The 21,801-nt window shown below is 45.7% G+C and overlaps 1 protein-coding gene across 2 annotated transcripts in view; it reads right to left on the minus strand.

Moving 5' to 3' along the window:
• Nucleotides 1–21,801, minus strand: part of Dpysl5 (dihydropyrimidinase like 5) — an 82,598-nt gene that overhangs the window by 42,325 nt on the left and 18,472 nt on the right. For both annotated transcript variants that reach the window (XM_015479488.2, XM_048804681.1), the window contains exon 2: nucleotides 4,997–5,261. In XM_015479488.2, the coding sequence (XP_015334974.1) occupies nucleotides 4,997–5,257 (261 nt within the window). In that variant the 5' untranslated portion in view covers nucleotides 5,258–5,261. The remainder of the gene's footprint in view (nucleotides 1–4,996; nucleotides 5,262–21,801) is intronic.

Below are 21,801 nucleotides of genomic sequence, written 5' to 3' on the forward strand. Positions count from 1 at the left end.
TCTGGCCCTCCAGGAAGTGGGCCAACCCCAGTCAATCTTCCACTTGATGACACCTCTACCACTGCCAACTTCTCTCACCATGATGAACCCAAGGGGTATAGATAGAAGGGCAAACGTCATGCCAGGGACACTTAGCAAGCCTAAGGGATCTAGGCCCTAGGCTGGGGTTTGGGTCTTGGAATGTGAATGAAAAGAGAGAAGCAAATAAGACAGGCAAAGGTCAGGCAAGGCCTATACTTTCAAAGGAGATTCAGGTGTCAGTCTTGGCATATAAGGTGAGGATCAGATGGGCACCATAGTACAGCCAGGTTGTTGGGCCATTCCAAACACCAAGAAATCTTCTGAATGATCTTCTGGCCAGTGATCAGAATCACCAGAGATGCTTTAAAAAATACTTATGGGGGAGGAGGCAGGCCTAGAGACATGGATTTAATTGGTCTGGGCTGGGACCTGACACTGACATCTGTTAAAAATCCCCCAAGTGGTTCTAATGTAATTTGCTTCCAAGGGTTGAAAACCATTGGCCTAACTGTGGTTCTTAAAATACTTTTGGAGGAGAGGGAGGCAGGGAAGGGATGCAGAATTTTTTTTCAGTTGTCTATGGCTGCTCCTTCTCTACCGGCTTAGTGAAGGGGCTAGTGCCTCTAGCTGAAAGGACTGATTCTGTATTTCCACCTGGCCATGAGAACCCCTGGTCGAGAGCACATATGAACATTCTTTGTGATGCAATATTAAATATGTACGAAAGAATAAATGTTAACTTCTATGTAGGTCAAGTCCCCACAACCTGACTGTAATCCCAGACCTTTACCAACACAGGTGGGTCACTGGATCCCCTCAGTACCCCTCTCCTTGCCTCCCCACAGTTTCTTTCTAGAATAGAGTCTGTATTATCAGGAAGCAGGTGGTCCTGGCACCTCCCGGTAAACACTGCTTCTGGCCTTGGAGGATGAGGCTTGTAGGTTAGAGGGGAAGAGGGAGATGGTGCCTGGGGCAGGGCGGACGATCAAGTGACCAGGCTGTGAGCAGGAGAGCCAGGCAGAGCCTGTCGCAGCCTCAGAGGCTTCTGTGGCGTGGAAGGCATTTGCTACAGTGCTGGAGAGAAATCTCTTCAGGCTGAGTACAATGGAGACCCAGATGTTCTGAGCAAAGCCAGGCTCTCAACTGTTTTGTTTTTCCAGCCCTGGCTGCTGCTGCCAAATCCACAAGTAGGCAAAAGCTGAGGGGGTGTGCAAGGCTCAAGACCCGGAGGATCTGTCTGATAAGCACAAAAAGATGCAATGTGATCCCTCCATCTCTCTTGGCTAATGGTTCAGTGAGCTCTTCCTTGGGATCATTCTTCTATTATAATAATATGCTTCAAGTGAGCCAGACTTCCTTGGTGTGAGCTGAACAGGTCGGTGGCGGTCTATCAGGGCACATGGCCTCTGCACAAGTGCCAAGGTGGAGTGAATAATTAAACCCACACATCCCTGTCAGCCAGTGTTCTAACAGGAGAGCATTTTCTCATCCCAGGAGATTTTTAGGAATCAGAGGAAATGGGAAGACAAAATATTGAGCGGTAGGAGCAGCCATGTGGGAGTGGAGGGAAGGAAGGTGCAAGGGCAGGAATCCTTCTTGGGAGGCCTGAGGAGGACCCTGGGCAGGTCTACTAAAGGGGTCCAGGAGGCTGGCTCAGGGGCTGGGCAACAGGAAGGCTGGGGCATAAAGACACATGCAATCTTGCTGAGGGGATGGATATAATAAAGAGTCTGTTTAGGTGACACCACCAATCAGGTGGCTTGGTGGGGGTGGTCTATGGTCTAAATTCAGCACAACTGGTGCCTGATATGAAGGCAGCCTGAACCTGCAGAAACTGGAAGGTCTGGAGCCTTTAATCACACAGGGTCCTTCAGATGTTTTCTGGAGGAAGCCAACCCCAGTAACAGTGGAGAAGCCTGTAAAAGATCAAGAGTTACCCTCCATTTTGCACAAAGATTCGTGTGCAGAGCTCTTCTTTGGCTCTGAAGAGCTGAAGGCTCTCAGGGGAAAACCTGTAACTCCTGGCTAATGAGGCTCTGGCAGATGACAATGTGGAAAATAAGACTGAGAGGGCCAGGCTGCCCTCCATGAGGCTGGTAGACAGCATAGGGACAGCGTGGCATCTGGCCCTGAAATAAAGGTCCCCCAAAGCAGGAACACTAACCATTTTTTGGTACAAGGCCTGAGCATACCACCCCAGTATAGACTGGTGTCACTCACTATCAGAGGCATTCAATGTGAAATACTGTGGCCTCTCTTTCACACTGCAGGGAACATACATTGTCACAGTTTGGAAAACTGTTTGGCAGTATCCACTGAAGCTGAACATTTTGTGTCAATTTTGACCTGTTAATTCCACTCCTAGGAATATGCCCAACAAATTGTGCACATACATGTTTGCCAAAAGATGTATACAAAATGTTCATAGCACGATGACTTAACCTCAAATCAGCAAGGACCTAAATGCCCAGTGACAACAGAATGGGTAAATACATGTAGTCTGTCACACAGTGGAATACTACAGAGCAATGAGAGTGAAAGAACCACAAACAACACACACACACAACAATATGGGTGAATCTGAGCAAAAGAAGTCAATGCAAAGGCACACCTGGCTTGATTTCATTCACATAAAATAATGATACTCCAAACCAATCTGTAATGAATGTACTAAAAATCCCTGGCTCCTACAATTTAGATGGGTGTATATGATATGTGAATTAGATTTCAAGTTCTTATTTTCAAAAACTTTATGGTATTTAAAAAATACTATAGTATTCTGATTATAGTTAGAACAGTGGTCACCCTTGGTGGGGACCAGTGACTGGAAGGGGCTTCTGGATGCTAATAACATTTGGTTAATCAACAGGGAGCCAGTTACAAGAGTGTGTTCAGTTTTGATAATTCTGTATATTTAATATCTGTGCACTTCTCCATATGCAGGCTATATTTCAACAAAAATGACAACAAAAATAACCACAAACAAAACCATCCTGTCCTGTCCTGTCCTGTCCTGGTGCATAGGATGGCAAGCTGGATAGGCTTACTCACTTTAAAAAGGTACTGATTACCACCTGGGTACCATGCAAGAGGACCCCAGTTTATGAGAATGGGGTTACCCACTTCATTAGCAAGACCTCACCTGCAGGGTCCAAGGGAGTTCTCAGAGGACAGTAGGAGAATCTTCCCACCGCCTGACTTCCCTGGGCTTGACAAGAGAGGGCAGGTGTGCTCTCGGAGGCCAGGGAATATCCTTACCCCAACTCAGATTGGGTCCTGGCTATTGGGTCCTGACTCATCACAGCCCAACCTTCCAAGGGTCTATTCTGCAGATCCTGGACGGGGGAAGAACGTGTTCTTACCCCAGGGAGACTGTCAGGCCACCTACCTGGGGCAGATGGGTCCATAGGGGCCAGCCTCTCCTATCCTTGCAGTCCCAGCCAGACTCCTCAAGGGTGGCCTTGAGGGGCCTCATCAGCTGCTGCCTAGCATCAGGAACACCTGAGCCCCCAAGAAATGAATCCCAGGGGGAAATCCCTGAGCACAGGGGAAGGGTTCTCTGACAACGCCCCTAACCCCAGATAGAGTACTAGTAGGATTTAGGTTGTAGGGCCACGGGGGGTGGGGGTGGGGTTTGAGGCTGTCAGCCTATGTAGGACCAAGAACTGGTGAATTCCTCTCACCCAGGGAGCATTAGAGGCCAAGCCCACTGTAAATAGTCAGTATAAGGAACTGCTGCCAGGGTTGGAGACTTGCGCCCCCCGAGATTCTGATTCAATTCTGTATTTGAAAACAACTTCCTAGATGAATCTGACGCCCCCTGGGTGTAGACAGCCATCTGGATATGCAGCATTTGCCCATTCATTCTACAAATATTCATGGGGAGCTAGGCTCCAGGTCAGTGCGGGCTCCAGGAAAGCTGACGAATGCAGAGGCTTTGCCCTGCATGTTCCCACTGTCTGATGTCCAGGAAGAGGCTGGAATGTGACAGATCATTATGATGAAGAGGAATGACATCAATGATAGGTTTGGAGCACAGAGAAAGAGTGAAAGAACCCATCTGTGTGGCTCCTGATTCCTGTTTCACAGGCTTGAATTTTTGTATTCTGCATTCAGGAACATACAGTAGCTCAGACCCAGCCCAATTAAATATTGTTCCTGATAACTCACACTAAAAAGAGAACAATCAGTACTTTTAAAGTCATTTATACAAACAAAAAACAAGCTAGGAGAGAAAACAGAAGATAACTATGGCTTTTTCACGATTTCTGCTATCAAAACCAACTAGAGAGGTGACTTTATAATCTGTCACACTTTGGGTACTGATTCAATTTAGCTTATCATGCATAAACAAGTCCACCAAGCCAACTCTTCACTCCTAGACAATAATAAACACAGCTGATCCTCTTCTTTCTCTAGTTCTGTATAACATGACATAAAAATATAAAAATAGCTGGATGCTGTGGTGCATGCCTGTCTGTAATCCTAGCTATTTGGGAGGCTGAGGCAGGAGGACTGCAAGTTTAAGGCCAGCCTCAGCAACCTAGTGAGATCCTCTTATGAAATAAAATTTAAAAAGGGTTGGGGGGTTGTAGCTCAGAGCTAGAGCACTTGCCTAGCATGCATGAGGCCCTGGGTTCAATTCCCAGTGTTGTGAAAAAAAATTTTTTTTTAAATATATGAAAATAAAATCAGTTCCTGGCCTGGGTACATGGGTAAGTAATGCAATCAACAAACAGGTTTAAATTCTGTCTTTTAAACTGTCAGAGACAAGTAGGTGGAAATCCCTACCCTAGTTGCCATAAAAGCCCCTAGAGACACCCTTCTTCTGGCAGTAACAGAGTGGGAGCATCCACTCTGGGTTCTGTTCCCACTGAGTGACTGAGACCCTCAAGGCCAAATGGTATCAGGGTTTCATCTGGAGAAGCCCCAGGAGCAGAATAAAGAAACCACTTTTGGCAAACAGGAGCATTACCTTGGTCCCATGGTAGAAGTCATCCACGCAGGTGGCATTCATGAAGGTCTGGTGGAAGTGGGTGCTAGTGTCGATGCCTCCGGGGATCACCAGTTTCCCAGTGGCGTCAATCACCTTGGCCCCTCCGGGGATCATCAGCTCTCGGCCCACCTGCTGGATGATGCCATTCTCAATGTAGACATCAGCCTCGTGGGTGCAGTCATCATTCACCACCTTGCCTCCCTTGATGAGAATACGCACGCTGGCTGAATTGGCAAGCATGTTCCTATGGAAGGTGACAGGGGAACCAGTCAAGGTCAAAGTTCCTTTCACAGTCACTAAGGCCCACTCCTTCCTAGCCACTCTTCAGTCACCCCTTCCTAGAGCCAAACTCTGTGGTCAAGGTGAGCAGAAATGGGGAGAAAGTTACTCCTGAGCCTCAGAAAACTGGTCCTACAGCCAACTGGGGGTCATGAGCCTCCCAATGACCTTACAATGGACTCATGACACAGTGGCAGTAAAGAGGAAGCTGGGGCCCACAAAAATACCATTTTTACCTTCCAGAAATGCTGTGTGAGTTCTAAAGCACTTTCATATCTACTATCTCATTTTAGCTCCCCAATAACTCCAGGAGTCCCATTTTACAGATGAGAAAGTCAAAGTGCCAAGGACTTTATGTCTACCAAGTAGCCAAGCCAATGAGCAGGTCTTACATGACCAGTGTCTCTACTATGCTCCATGGTGTCCCTAGACGTCAGAGGCTCCTGGGGCGAGTCTCAGCCAGATCCTCCAGCTCTCCCAGCTGCCTAATTCATAGCATTCTTCAGATGGACCCTCTCAGTTCACGCCTCAGGGTGGGCCTCCAGAAGGCTGCCCTCCCCCATGGGGCTCCACAGCCGGCTGCATGGTCAGCTCTTCTGAGAGCTGTTGAAAACACCTGTGGCCAAGCCCCACCCCCAGAGATCTGGGGGTTGAATGAAGGCCACTTTTATACACAGCAATCTTCTCATTCTTTAGGACTCAATTCAACCGTCTCTTCTTCTAAGCAGCTTTCACTGATTCTCTGGGTCTTCATGGGATTAAATGCTTCTACAGCTCTGGATTCTGTCCCCACCAAGTGACTGAGACCCTCAAGGCCAAATGGTATCGGTGATCTTTGCCTTCACCTCCTCTTCATCCCCAGCCTCTCTTAGAGGACACTTGAAACTGGTGAGTAATCGAATGAATAACCTCATCTTCTTGTTGCACTCTGACACAACCAAAATGTTAAGGCACTGAGTAGGCCGATTCCATATTTGTTTCCTGGGCTATTTAGCATCTCTGTCTAGGATAATGGTCAACTTCTTGAATACAACAAATAACTGTGAACATATTGTCTCTCATTCTCGTCATTTCATTTTGTCTTCTACCAGGCAAGTGTCCAGGATGAAGAGGCCTGAGGACCTGTGGAAGGGACTCCTCTTGAAAGGAGACACATCATCTCTCTGCTCTCTGCTCTTGGCCTGCTCTCCTGGACACAGTTGGCTTAAGCAGTTGGCTTATTCTTTTGCCAAGTGGGCCAGGCTGGAGCGCATGGAATCTCAACACCAAGAAACTTTCAGGGTCCTCCGAGCCTTGAGCACCAGGTGCTCCTTCAGTTAGGACAGGCTGGCCCTTGGGGCGCTGCACAGGGGAGTGCTGGGAGACAACATAGGTAGCCGGGAGTGATAGTTGTACCCTATGAACACCTGCTCTTTGCAAGGTATCATTCTGACTTCTGGGGAGAAGAGATCTGCTCCCTGGTGTGGAAGGGCAGAGAGGCCATGGGAGGAGTTGAGCTGGAGAGACTGGGAAGAATTGGGATGGCCACAGCCACAAGTCTATTTATTGTTGGAAACTGGGCATATTTCTGAGGATCTTTTGTCTCATGATCTGAAAACCAGAGACTTAATTTCAGAAGCAATAATTTTGAAATGGTTGGGTTCTCAGATGATGGACAAAGCTACCCTGACCAAAAGCAATCTCTCTCTCTCTCTCTCTCTCTCTCTCTCTCTCTCTGTTATTCCAAAGTCATGCTCAGGTGTGACTATGAAAACACAGGTCCAAGTTCTCAGTTTGCATCACAAGAGGGGAGTGATGATAGTGGCAGTGGTTGCTGAAAGAGGACACACATCTGATCCTCTGTGCAAATACGAATCCTTACATTTCCAGAACAGTTTCAGGGTAAAAGGAGCATAGTTCTTAAGTCCCTGTTGGAAATAACAACATTGGTTTGCTTCCATTTCACAGCACATGCCTGGTGCAGAACCAGGAAGTGTGTGGTATAGTAATGATTGAGTTTCGCTACTCCAATCAAAGTCAAGGGCATCATCTTCAAGAGAAGCAAGAACATTGGCTCTCAATTAATACCACACACCCAGCATTACACATGCATTTTATCTACACAGCAATTCTACAAAATGGGAACAAGGTGGGGGCGGGGATGTTAGCATCATTAGAGGAGCAGGAAACAGAATTTGAAAAGTAATGGGAAACAAGAGCCAACTAAGGGTCACACAACTCCAGGAGGGGGCGTGGGCTTCAGACCAGGTCTGTCTGGCTTCAAAGGAAGTTGGAAGCGTGAACTCTGCACAAAAGAGGTGTGGGTGATTGTTATGGTCTTCATAAGTTCCTATGTTTTCAAAAATTTATATTATAAACTTGTATTAGTCTGAGCATTTATGTTAAAGAGCTTTTCCCTTTTTTAAGCTAAAAAGAAACCAGAAGGAATCCAATGGCCTTCACTCAGGTCCAACTGGTGCCGTCCCTTCTGCCACATACTTTCTGGGAGGAGATAGAGCTGCTCCACCAGTCCCAGCACTTATTCCCCTTCTCTCGGCCCTTGGACTGCCACCATCTGTTCCGGCTCCTGCTGGAAATCTCAGAAGGTTAACCTGGCCCAGAAGAGGGTTGGTTCCCCTAAAGAATAGAGGAAAGTTCTGGGACCTCCCTGGCCCAGGGGTCCCATTCCCACAGGCTTGGACTAGTCCTAGAAATCCAGGCTGGACTGCACTCCTGTGACTAGTGCAGAGGTAACTCATCTCCAAGCAGAGAGGACCCTGTGAATAATGTTAACTTATGGTCATTAAGCACCTCCTATTCATGAGACCTTTCACTAAGCCCATATATGCACTATCTTATTTAATCCTTACAATGCCCCGGACAGCACCATGACCACTCCATTTTTTTACCAAGAGGATGCTGAGGCTTAGGAAAGTTAAGAAACTTCCTCAAGACAAAGTTTATAAGAGTAGAGATCGAAAGAGAGTTTGTCTTTGGAGCAGTTATGGGATGAAGGTTTGTCTCTCATCCCCAAATTCATATGCTGAATATCCCTAACCTCCAGTGCAGTTGGCTACATTTGGAGATGCAGCCCTTAAGGAATTTAAGGTTAAATGAATCTATAAGGTTGGGGCCCTGATCTGATGTGAGTTGTGACCTTGAAGGAGGTGGCATTGGAGTATCCTCTCTTTTTCTCCATGAATGTGAACTGAAGAAAGGTCATCTGAGGACACAGTCATCTACCAGTCAGGAGGACAGTCCTCACCAGAAATGGACCCTTAGGCTTCTAGCCTTCAGACTGTGAGAAAACATTTCTGTTCAGCCACCTTGTCTATGGCATTTTGTCATCCAGCTTTACAGATGAACACAAGTGCCTACACTCTTAGCTTTGAACCATGCGCCAGTATGGAAGTGGGGTCACTCAGTCCCCAGATCTTCAGCTACCCAGTAGAACTGCTTCAGTGTAAATCATAACCCACTCTGGAGGCCTGACTGAACCTGGATGGTGAGCTCCACCCTTGCCTCCTGGGCCACTTCTAGATACAGGGAACGATGTGGGCTGCTGTCATCAGAACCACCTGTGGGGCTTCAACTTGTCGGGTTCACCCAAGCCTTGGGACCCTCTAGGCCTGCGCTGGCTTATGTGGATAATATTGTAGCACAATTGCTTAACATATTCCCTACCCATGTGCATTTGGAGAATAGCTTTTAAAAATGAACATTTGTGTGCTGTATAATAGTTCATAACTTCATTCCTTTCCACTGGAGACAACTCTGGCAAAAACACAGGCTCTGTCTCAAGAAACTCAGCCTATTGGGGGAGAGAGGCAACTGCTTCACTAAGGAATTGAAGGATGAGCCGGACACTAACTAATTTGGCAGGTGTTGGTTTAAAATGGGGTCTTTCCCTCCAGAGACCAGAGCCGGCAAGGGTGACACCAGCAGTTCCATGGTCATCAATTCTCTCATACATTTCTACATTTCCAAGTTATGCCCAACCCCTTCCAATCCCCTCTGGCTGTTGACTGTTGACATTCATTCTGCCAGCTTTCCCTGTTAGTCTTTGCTAAACTAGACAAAGGAAATGTCCCTGGCATCTCTCTCTGCAGCATATATGTGGTCTGTGAATGGAGCTGGGGGTGTCTGGGTGGGGTGGATACTCTGCACCTCTCAGGAGAATTCCCACAAAGGGAAGGATTTAAGGGCAATTGTAACATTGGCTTTTAAACACTAAAGACCACCGGCTGCCTTTCTCCCTCTGCTCTGATGGAGGCCATGTATCCATAGAGCACTCTTATCAGAGGTTGTGGTCAGAAGGAAATAGAAGCTCTCCAGAAGGTCAGTAGCAGATTTACCAATTTATGATGCTTCAAGTCACCTGGTTTATTCTAAAATGCAGTAACTGTGAAGACAGAGCCAGCCATCTGGCCCACTGGGTCACTGCATGCTATGAACACATGTTTGTGCCCTTCCCCCACCCCATGCCCTGAATCCCTAATCCCCAGTGTGATGGTTCTTAGAGGCAGGGCCTTTGGGAGTAATTAGATCATGTGGGTGGAGCCTCATGAATGGGATTAGTGCCCTTATTAGAAGAGACAGAAGAGATCTCTCTCTGCTGCATGAAGAAACAACAAGAGATCTGTCCCTTAGCCAGGAAAAGAACCCTCACCAGGAACCAAATCAGCAGGAACCTTGACCTTCCAGTCTTCAAAACTGTGAGGGAATGAATGTTTGTGGTTTAAGTCACCCAGTCTATGCTATTTTTGTTACAGCAGCCAAACGCACCAAGATATTACACTAGACAGAAACGAACATTATAATCAAATCATCACTAAGGAACAACTGGGCCTTAAAATAAATGTCACTTCCATTAAAGACGTCTGGCTATATCACACATGCCCATATGTTTAACAAAAAATTTTAATCATTCAGCTATTTTGAATATGCAAACAAAAGAATCCAGAACACATGTCTGTCCTCTCAGACAGAAATGATGAAAAATGTTTGACAGTTAAAGCTATAAGAATAAGTCAGAAGTAAGGAATTCTAGCACTGTGCAGATTCATCCAGTTTGCCCTAACTTTCCCTCCAGTCCCCAGATTTTATCAACAGTGACCTTGAACTGAAGGGCAGTAGTCTAGGACTAGCAGGGTGGTGGTACACGGCAGATACAGGGACCTGAAGGATTTTACAATTTATTCAGGGAAGCAATGATGCCTTCCATGGCAAGATGGTGGGTATCTTTGCTATGCCAAGATTTATCCAACCGTACACAGCTTGCATCCCCTGATTTCCCAATTCTGTGGCATAGTGTTCTTATGCTCCTGAACCAGTTACAGTTCAGAGTGAAGGTGATGTGCGATGGTGAAACTGGGATTTCCAGGTGGGGACAACACTATAACCAGGTCTTTTATGAAAGAGCCTCTTCATGTTTAAAATAGTAACACTTTTTTGCTACCCAACAACAACTTTGCTGGATAACAAATCCCAGCTCCCCAACCCTTTTTAACTGCCTTGGAGCTGTTCCCATGCAGAGAACAGCACAGGGAGCATCGTGCTGAGCCGACAGTCAAGGTTATGCCGGCTACCGCAGTTTGCCCGTGACAAGCGAACACCCTACCCTCCTACAAGGCATGCAGTGTAGTTCTGCCAAGGAAATGCCAACCCCAACACCGCATTTTGGAGTTGTCTACTTCTGTCATCACCTTCCCAGTTTCCCGGGCCTGTGGGGAGGTGTGAGACAAGGGGAGCTGAACGGTCTGTCCTGCACAGCTGGCCCTGCCGCAGCTCAGCTGGAGTCTGCACAGACACATGGGGCCAGAAAGGTGCAAAGGGGACCCTTCTTGCATAAAGACCTGAAAATAAACTTGATAGGTATTGGTTTAACATATGGATTTCCTCTTTCTAACAGGCACAGTTTGACTCGCATTCTCTCTTTGGATCGAATCCAGAGAAAAATGTGTGATTTTTACATATAATCTATCACTGTGATGTCCTGCGAGAGGAAAGCTACACAACTGAAGTGACATGAAGCCAAGCCTAATGGCAACCTGGGTGGCAACGTGAAGGGCAGGTGAAGTCAGCACAAGTGGCAGAGGACACAGGCTGGCTCCAGACAGATGACACTTCTAAAGGATCAAAAGGCACCTGGCACACTTGTTTGGGAACCCTAACCCGCAGCTATTTTTCTTCTGATCAGCAGCTTTCAGAAGCCTTCTCTCTGTTCTAATTTAGAGCCAGCCCTAACGGGGAGGGGAACGTTGGCACTTGTAGCACCCTAGGGTTACTCAGGAAAGGGGTTCTCTTTTGAGTTGAAACATGACAGCAAATCAAAGGTTTTGATCCCCCAAATCAAAGGGGAGTCTGAGATGAGTGGGAGACATTGAAGGTCTAAGTTAATACATTTAATTAAAAAAAAAAGTAAATTGCTTTCCAAATTTAGAAAGCACTAAATAATATTTAACTAATATTAGCACACAGTATAATGTTATAATTAATTCTTTATTTTTTAAACCTTTATTTCAATTATTTGAAATAAAGGTTTAAAATATAATGTGGTGCTGAGGATTGAACCCAGTGCCTCACACATGCTAGGCAAATGCTCTACCACTGAGCCACAACCGCAGCCCTCTATATTGTTTTGATCAAACTATTGAGTAGATTTAATATTTATGAGGCTGGGGATGTAACTCAACAGTAAAGCCTGTGTTCAGCATGTGCAAGGCCCTGGGTTCAAACTCTAGCACCAAACACAAATAAATCAACAAAATAGAATAAAATAATATTTCTAACACCCAAGTAAGGCATACAGAATAATGATATAAAGACCTGTGGACTCAGCATTGTTATCATCCAAGTCCCCACACCTTATTCAACTAACCTCATGTCCTCCTTCTCAATTCCCTAGTGCATTTATATAAACTAATGACCCATAACAATCAGGTCACCAGTAAAAAAATAGATCGTAGCTATTTCTGCCCCTATGACCTCCTCTCCCAGAGACCTATCTCACCTGCTCTGTGAGCAAGTTCTTCACTACCCACCTCTCCTTCACTTTCCAAAGCAGGCAGAAATCTGAAAACCTATTGACAGAGCAGGGGCATTTTACTATTATCCAAATGCCCACTGGACCACTTTTTTAGGATGTTCCACAGGCAGCAGGAATTCAGCCTGTCCAAAAACAACCCCACCATCAACCATCATGGTCCCCAGAAACCTGGAACTCCTCCTAGAGTCAACCCAACCTGGTGGGGGACCTGGTACCAGGGCCTGGGACAGGAAGGTGGACCAACAGATGTTAGAGTAGCACATGGACAGAGGCTACAGAGAGGCTGTGGCCAATACTATGTCCACCATGACACACCCTGGGTCCATAAGCATATTTCCATGTCAAACTGGCTAGTCAGAAGGCCTCTTCATGTCCCACCAGGTCCTTTTTATTAACCCAGAGGCTGAACAAGGTCAAACCTATAAGATGGCCTGCATCATTCTTGGGGAGGACTGGCCAAGAGTGTTTGTAGTTAGGGACCATGAAGCATCTCCATCCAGAGTACTGCCACCACCTTTGTCACTGTGCTGCATAAAAGTTGGAGAGGACCAAGTTGGTCAGGAGAGGGCAGGACTATAGTTCAGAGCCAGCACCAGAACAGCCTCTTCAGAACTGTCAGAGAGAGAAGGCAAACACCATCGCAAACCATCTGCATGATGGGTGTGAACACAGTGAACAAGGGCTTGTTCTTGAGGAAATTTAAAAACAAACTTAAGGACAAAGGACTGCTACAAGCCCACCCGAGATATGGCACCTGGTGGGCCCAGCCAGAGTTGAGTGAAACAAACAGTTTCTGGGAAGGAGAATGTAAATCCAAAGGATTGAGTCCTTCACAGGCTAAGATGGAGTAAGAGGTTTTAATCCCACGGGTTCATCTGGATTGGCCTGGCTCAGCACGGCAGGATGTAAAGAGCAAGCACCATCAGTGCGCGCAGGACAAAAGCTAAATTCCCAAGGATTAGCTCTGAGAGGGTGGAAAGAAATGGAGCCACAGACCACTTGTTCAACAAGATTAGCTCTAAGGCGCAGAAGAAAAACTGGCAGTTGTCGTTGTGGAAAGCCAAAGCTGAGTCAGCGTGGTGGTACATGTTGGGATAGGTCAGGTTTAGTTGTGTGTTAGTGCACGTGTACCTAGGTGTGCATCCGATCCCAGGGGTGTGTAGTGCAGACCTTGGTATTTGTGCAGAAACCTGGCTCCTTGTAGGTGTCACTCACTCATCACCATCAGGAGGCTACCTCTGAGGCTCAGGGAGGCTGAATACTGGGAAATGTAAGTCTGAATGATCCCACTTCCACGAGGCCAGTTCTTGCAGAACCCTGAGAACGACAGAAGGGGTGTGCATATAGGGGTGATGAGGACTTCAGGCTGTTGGCGGAAGTTTTAACCAGAGAATACCAGGTGGCCAGTAGAGTCGCCACCCCTGACGATCCCCTGGCAGATTCCTCACCCTTGCCAAGCTTTCCAGGCCCTCGCCAGCTGTCCCTGATCCCAGGAAGAATTCCATCAGCTCCCTTGGAAGAACAGCAGCTGCATCTCCAAGGCTCCAGTGGCCCAGAGTGGCTGCTTCCCAGCAGGCCAGCCAAAGGGTGGAGGGGCCGGCCCCCCACTGTGGGAAGTGATGGGGCAGACTCTTCTCAACTTGGGACTATGTTCACAGATGGGGTGTGATAACTGCGCATATATCGCATATATCCTCTGCATTCTTCTGTGAGTCACTAATAGGAGACAAAAACACCTTTTTCCTAAGTATAAAGGTACTACAAGTCCGGGCCACTTGACAAAATCTAGATTTGGGAAAAAATTGAGCATGAATATAAAATTTCTATTTTTTTCTCTTTTAAACTAAAAATTAGTATCAACTAACTATAGACATTTGCAATATCTTGCAAGCAATAATTGAGAGAAATAAGTAGACATGAAATAGTAAATAAAAATATGATTTCATTCAGATAATGATCAAGACCAGACAACAAGTGAAATAGAGTTTTAGCATATAATGGTAAAATCATGAAGAAAAAGTTGTGATGACCAGAAAAGTCAGGACAGTAGGGTTCCATCTGGGGGGAGGGAGGGGCTCTTGGGCAGAGGGAGCTCTCAAAGGCTGCAAGTGTCAGGTACAAGAGAGGACACAGGAGTGATGCAGATGGCTTTAGTCTTTAAACTGCACATATATCCTCTTCACTCTTCCGTATATAATTCATCAAACATTTAAAAATTTTAGGGGCTGGGAATGTGGCTCAAGCGGTAGCGCGCTCGCCTGGCATGCGTGCGGCCCGGGTTCGATCCTCAGCACCACATACAAAGATGTTGTGTTCGCCAACAACTAAAAAATAAATATTAAAAAAATTCTCTCTCTCTCTCTCTCTCCCACTCTCTCTTTAAAAAAAAAAAATTTAATCTTGGAATAATTGCATGTTTATACAAACACATGTCAAGTATTATCAAAACCAAAATATGTGTGCAAAAACAGACCCCATGAGAATAAACAAGGGTTTGTATTGAGGGGTTACAGGTGATGTTTCCCCCAAGAAAATATTGTGGCCAGGTGCAGTGGTAAACGCCTATAATACCAGTGACTTGGGAGGCTGAGGCAGGAAGATAGGCAAGTTCAAGGCCAGTCTTGACAGCTTAGAAAGACCCTGTCTCAAAAAAATAAAAGGGGGACTGGGATTGTGGCTCAGTGGCAGAGGACTTGCCTAGCATGTGTGAGGCCCTGGATTTGATCCTCAGCACCACATATGAATAAACAAAGTTAAAAATCCATTGGCAATTTTAAAATATTTTTTAAAATAAAAAAAAATAAATAAAAGGGCTGGGATGTAGCTGGGTGGTAGAGCACCCCTGGATTCAACCCCTAATGTGGCAAGGAACAAAAATAGTAAATATTTTAAGCCATGCTGGTACTTTATATTGTTTGGGAAAAAAATTGCAATAAAGTGAAAATTTTCCCCTCTTCTTTTCAAGAAGTCTTGTCTGCACCATGTGATGTCACCTTCTCGAAGGTTTTGAGAAAGGGCTGTTTGACTCTTGAAATTAAATAGATTTCAGGAGGGCACCTGCCATCTCCTCTGAGATATAGAACTCCTTCAGAGTGTCAGGTACCAGGTAATTTCATCTTCTGCTTAAAACATGTTTCCCCCAATTGAAGTTGCTTTTACCTGCCAGTTACTGAGATCCAAGAATGCTTCTGCCCAATCAAGGATGTCCCTATCCCTTGTGCCTTTCTCTGCTACTGCCTTCTCAAGGGCCTCTGTCACCTCCCTCACTGAGGCAAACAGACACGCTCATCCCAATCCAGAATTCCTGAGCCTGAGTGGCAAGTCCCTTCAGTACAAGTGGAAACACACAGGTAACGAAACTCAACTCTGATGGGATGGGTGACAGGGTGGATGGGCCACTGTGAGCTGGGTCACTTGTGTGGGACACCCAGGCTCATATGGGGAGCATGGGGCCCACCAGAAGCAACAGGCCAAGTGAGCATTCAGCACACTTTAAAAAAGGCCTTGGGATGAAAATGTCCAACTTTCCCTAGACAAGGGCTGATGCCTCTAACATTTCAGGGTCCTGTCTTAGAAGAAGTAGGGATGGCAAAGGATGCAGAAGGAGTATGAAGGGCAACTGGAAAGGGTGATAGGGTGGGGCGGAGCCAGGAGCATCCACTTGGCTCTGTTTGCCCTCTGGCCAAGTGACTGTGGCTGTCAGGTGGCATCCACACCATCAGCACATCGTCATCACTTTGAACTTATGTGTGAGGCCCACACACAATTTCATATAAATCCTACAACAGCCTCTGAGGTAATCAAACACCATCCCCTTGGGGCCCAGGAAACTCGGGTTGGAATTCCTGCCCTTCACACTGGAGCTCCTCGAGAGCAGAGCCTTTGCCTCACGTCATCCTTCTCGGGGCCTGGCCCATGGAGCGGGGGTCTCACTAGATGCCTGGTGAAGGCAGACGTGCTCTGGGGCCCTGGAGGACAGTGAGCTGGTGTGAAGAGCTCTGTATATGTGACGGTGTGGCCGCAGGAATGCGCTAACATGGAGAGGCAGAAAGGATTCTCCCAAGAGCCCTTGGTGCAGGTTCTGAGTGTTTGTTCAAGGAGTGGGCCAGAAGACCAGAGGGCTCTCTCTTACTGCTCTTATAGAAATCAGCAACTATGAGTTGGGGGTGGTGGGCAGGCTCTCTGCCTTGGGGTGACAGATGGGCCGGGATGAGAAAGGCGCTTGGAGAGCTAGGAGATAAAGTCGAGGGGTGCAGGGCCCAGAGATGGAGGCCCCAAAAGACTCACAGCTCACATGATGCCCTGCAGCAGCCAAAGCAGGAGACTGAGTTTGCTCACAGATGAAAACGTGCTTTGGGGGCTGATCTCCCACCCTTTCACCTGGCCCAGGCTGACTGCAGGCAGGGGGACAATGGCTGCGATAGCCAGGCATGAGGACGCAACTGGGCTAACTAGGTGGTGCCCGCGGAATAGAAAAGGAAGAAGCAGAACTCAGAAAGGATGGAATGCTGGGATGTCCCTGGAGGAAAAGAATAGCTTGGGGATGACAGTGGCAGCAAGGATGAGCAGAGCAGAGCATAGAGCCACGTGGACAGGTGAGGACCTGCTGGCCAGGCTGCACCCGTGACTTATGGAAACCCATTAACAAAAGCGGATTTTGCCTTCTCTCCCTAGGAATTCTTCAGATCAGTCAGGAGATGGCGCTAATCCAATCACCCAAGATAACGGGGTGGAGGAGAGCACAAAACCCTAAGTGCTACTGTGTGTCAGGAACTGGAGGGCTCTTAAAACATGGTGCTTCAAGGAAACCACCTCACAGGTGGTCTTGGAGGTGGATATACTAACCCCATTTTATGGATGATGACACGGAGGGTTGCTAGATAAAGTCACACAGCTTTGTGGAAGGGAAGAAGAATAGGGGTAATTCTAAACACACACACACACACACAAAACAAGAATCAAAGACCAGGATTGTGATGATGGGCTAACTCACTGATCTCCTGTGCTGAATAGTTAGGGGACATCACAACCCAACACTGCTCACCCTGTCAGTTCTACCTACTCAATCTGTCTCTCATCTGTCCTCTTGTCTCCACCCACGGCCTCACTCTAGCCTTTATCTCTTTCCTAGACACTATGACAATACCATTACGTGGCTGTTCTAATCAATCTTGAGGCCTCCACACTGTTAGCAGATTGAGCTTTGCTAAGGGCAATCAGATCACAGAAACAGGCTTAGCACCTACGGCCTGCCTTGCATCAGGTGCCAGATACTGAGCCAACTCTCAAGGAGCTCAGAAGTTCACAGTGGAAAGGAAAGCACAGACATTTCAGTGTGAGACAAAGAGCTGGGAGGGCTGTGTCAGGACAAGAAAGGTGCGGAAGCATTAACACGAATTGGGGTAGAGGACTACTCCTCAGAAGAGCCACTGAGGTGAGGCTTAGGAGTTCATCCAGCATGACGGGGAAGCCAAGAAGGGCATGCTGGACAGAGCTGCATGGTGCTCTCGTGCTCAGTGCATTCAGGAGGGCTGGGGATGTGATGGTTGAGTGTGGGTCTCCAAGGTATGGAACATGCCATTTGAGAGTGTGACCTAGATGTTGAGGGTATTGGGAAGGCTTTCTGGGAATTCAAGTAAAGAAGTGGCATCATTAGATTTGCATTTTTACCTAAAAATATAACAGTATAAAGTATTAGAAGAAAACATAGAAGGGTAGGTTTATAACTTTGGTTGGGTTATGCTTTTCTTAGCATAATCCAAAGCCCGAAAACATAAAAAATAAGACTGACTTAGATGAGGCTACATAATAGTGAAAAATGGTGATATGGCAAGAGATATTATAAATTATTTTTAATAAAGGCAAATAAAACTGAACATAACCAAGGATTAATATCTGTAGTATATAAGAGCGCTTATGAATCTGAAGAGAAAAAAACAAATGCTTCACTAGAAAAATCTAGGCAAAGGATAAATAAGCAACTCACTGGAGGAGGGGAGAGATACATGGTCATGGGCAAATGAAAGATGCTCACCTTTGTTAATCATCAAAGAAATGCAAATCAAAACGATATCACATTTTTCACCTGTCATAATGGCACCAATGAAAGAGAAAAATGCTCAGAGCAAGTGAGAAAAGCATATTCTCTTAACGGGAATTCAAATGGGTATCACCTGTCCAGAAGGAAATCTATACATCTATAATGAAAACTCAGAATGTACATTTCATGTCTAAGAATCTCTTGTAAGGAAATAATTGAAAAGTTGTACAAAGATGCATTGTGAAGCTATTGCACTGCATTGTTGTTTATAATGGCAAGTATCTGTACTTCAAGAAGCCCAAGGTCTGGTGACAGGAAGACTGTGCAAATAAATGATGAACATACTACAGCAATACATTCGTATCCACGTTTATAGCAGCACACTTCACAGCAGCTAAACCATGGAAACAGCCTGGGTGTCCATCAATGGATGAATGGATAAGGAAAATGTGGTACACAATGAAGTTTTATTCAGCCAAAAAGAAGATTAAAATTACGTAATTTAAAGGAAAATGGATGGAATTTGAGAACATTATGTTAAGTGAAGTAAACCAGACTCAGAAAGTCAAGGGTCATATGTTTTCTCTCATATGAAAAGGAAGGTTGGGGGTGGGTCTCATGAAAATCAAAGGGAGAGAGTAGAAGAAAGGGACCCAGGAGAGAGAGGAAGGGAGAGAGCAGGGAAATATTAGGGAATGATATTGGCCAAATTATATTGTTGTGTGCATGTACGAGTATGTAACAATGAGTCCACCATTATGTACAACTATAATGCACCAACAAAAAAAAGGTGGAAAAATAAAAAATAAATACATGATGGTACATTCACACAACAGAAGGCTATACAGTCATTGGAAAGGACTATGTAGATCCCTAAGTTCAATTTGGAAGGTGATCTGGTACTAGGTGAGGAAAGCAGGTTCCGGAACAGAACTCATGGTACATGTGTCTGTATTTATGTAAGAGAAATTATATGTGTGTGTGTGTATTTCATATATATGAAATCTCATTTATATAAATATAATTCTGCATAAAACATTGGGAAGGTTTTCCAACAAACCTTTAACTGCCTTGTCCCAGAGAAAGGGAATTGCTGTGGGACTGGATCTCTGCACTGTTCAAATATCTTTACAATAAAGTTGCCATGGAATCAGCAGTAGCCCTGCAAAGGAGCTACTGCGCTGGAGTACGTGTTGAGGAAGTTAGTGCCAGGGCCAGCAATTCATGAGCAAGCCCACACACACGTCACATATAAATACACAACCATTCATCTGCACATCTAAAGGTATGTAGATCTCTCTATTTTGATGTCTTACTGGTCCATGTCTAAAACTAAGTTCATCAAGCTCAGTCTCCACCTGGCTCCTATTCCAGTGTCTCCCATCAGTGAAAGATGCCCCCACCCTACTCTGCCCTGGGACCAGTGGCAAGGGCATCATATCACCTTCGATGAGAAGAGCAAATGTTAGGTCCAACTCCATGAGCCCCCCTTCCTTCATTCTGTTTATTGGGCCCTGAATATGGCAGCATCTTCTCAAAGGGCTGCAAACCAGATACCCTGTGTGACCTGGCCAGCCTGGCTGCTACCTTCCTTGAACAAGGGGATGAAGAGATTCAACAACAGATTGTTTGGGTTCCAAGGCTTTTCCTAGTGGTTGAGTCCGAAAAAATGCAGACAACTTCATTTACTTTTAACAAAAAGAGGCAGGGAACCTTCCCTTCCAGACTGTGCTGTGCTGTTGAGCAACTGCAGAGCGCCTCCCAACAAGAGGGTTGCCTACAGCTACATCTTGAAAGCAAGCAAATGGCAGGAATAGAGGTCTGGCTGTCTGCACATCTAATTCATTCATCCTGATTGCTTGCACTTCCTCTTCTCTATCTGCTCCTGCTAGAGGACAGGAAAAGCTGGAACTGATGACAGATACCCAGGTTCTTTTTATAAATGCTTTCAATTAATCTCTTTCCATCTCCCAGAGAAGCTGCTTAGATTGTCTTGGTTCCCAGTCCCTGGCAGCCTCCTTTCCAGGCAACTCCTGGTCCAGGCCAAGGACCAGAAGGCAAGTTTTGAGTCATGTTGAGACTCTAGGTTCGGACACCTGGTGTTAGATTAAACCCTCTCTGCCTGCTCCAAGGTTGGACCTGAATGTTGGACCCCGGACTCCACATTATATAACAGTTCCCTGTGCTCCAGCCCTGGTTATAAAGGTGACACTCCCCTCCATTGTTACCCACTGCTTTCTCCAGGTGCTGAAGCCTACCCAGCTATGTCTGAGGACTTCCGACTACTGGACTCCAGCTGCTTGCCTGCCTCTACCTGTGCCTGCACTCCTGCCACTGTGCCCTACCCATCTGTTTTCATGGGTCACCCCCAGCTATTCCCTGCCATCACAGGTGTGTACAGTGGAATGCAGCTGCCCCAGTGTCTGTGACCAGTGGTCCCCTCACCCTGCCCCACCCATTCCAGGCCTAGCCCTTCTCAATCTGCCTTATTGTGTTGCAGGTAATCAAATGATTGTTGCTTTTCTGTGAACTGACAGAATGAGGCAGCTCTCAATATTAAACTATGTTCATCTCATTAAAATAACATCAAAAACCAGGATGGATTTTAAAAATACATGAGAAATCTGTATAAACTATACAATGTTGTTAAAAAAAATTGAGACCTAAATAAATGAAGACTTTTCATTGGAAGACTCAATATTAAGGTATCACTTCTCCCTAATTCAACTTCTAGATTCAATATGGCCTCAAAGTCCTAACAGGCCATTTGTAGATATTGATAAGCTGATTCCAAATTTACATAAAAATGCACAGGACCTAAAAGAGGCAAACCAATTTTAAAAAACAATAAAGCTGGAAGATAAACTACTGCTTTCAAGACTTAATATAAAGCCCCAGTTTCAAGATGGTTGTGGTACTGGTGTAAGAACAGGCAAACATGTGGACTGGGGATGTAGCTCAATGATAGAGCACTTGCCTAGCTTCCAGAGGTCCTGGGTTCATTCCCCAGTATCACTGGGAGGCAGAGGAGACAAATGTATGAATAATACAGAATAGAGTCCAAATACTTACACATATATGATGGATTAATTAAAAAAATTTTTTTTTTAGTTGTTGATGGACCTTTATTTTATTTATTTATATGTGGTACTGAGAATCGATCCCAGTGCCTCACCCATGCTAGGCAATTTGATGGATTAATTTTTGAAAAAGGTGCCAGTAATTCAATGGAGGAAAGAGTAGTCTTTTTAATAAATGATGCTTGAACAAATGATGTCCATGTAGGAAAAAAAAATGAACTCAAAAGGGATCAGAGACCTCATCATAGATGTAAAATACATGCTTCCATGGAAGAAGAAAACACAGGAGAAAGAGAAAGTCTTTAGGACCTTGAGTTAGAAAAACCAAAAAAAAAAAAAAAAAAAAAAAAAAAAACCC

The sequence above is a fragment of the Marmota marmota genome, unplaced genomic scaffold (assembly GCF_001458135.2).
Source record: "Marmota marmota marmota unplaced genomic scaffold, marMar, whole genome shotgun sequence".
In the NCBI taxonomy this organism is placed as follows: domain Eukaryota; kingdom Metazoa; phylum Chordata; class Mammalia; order Rodentia; family Sciuridae; genus Marmota; species Marmota marmota.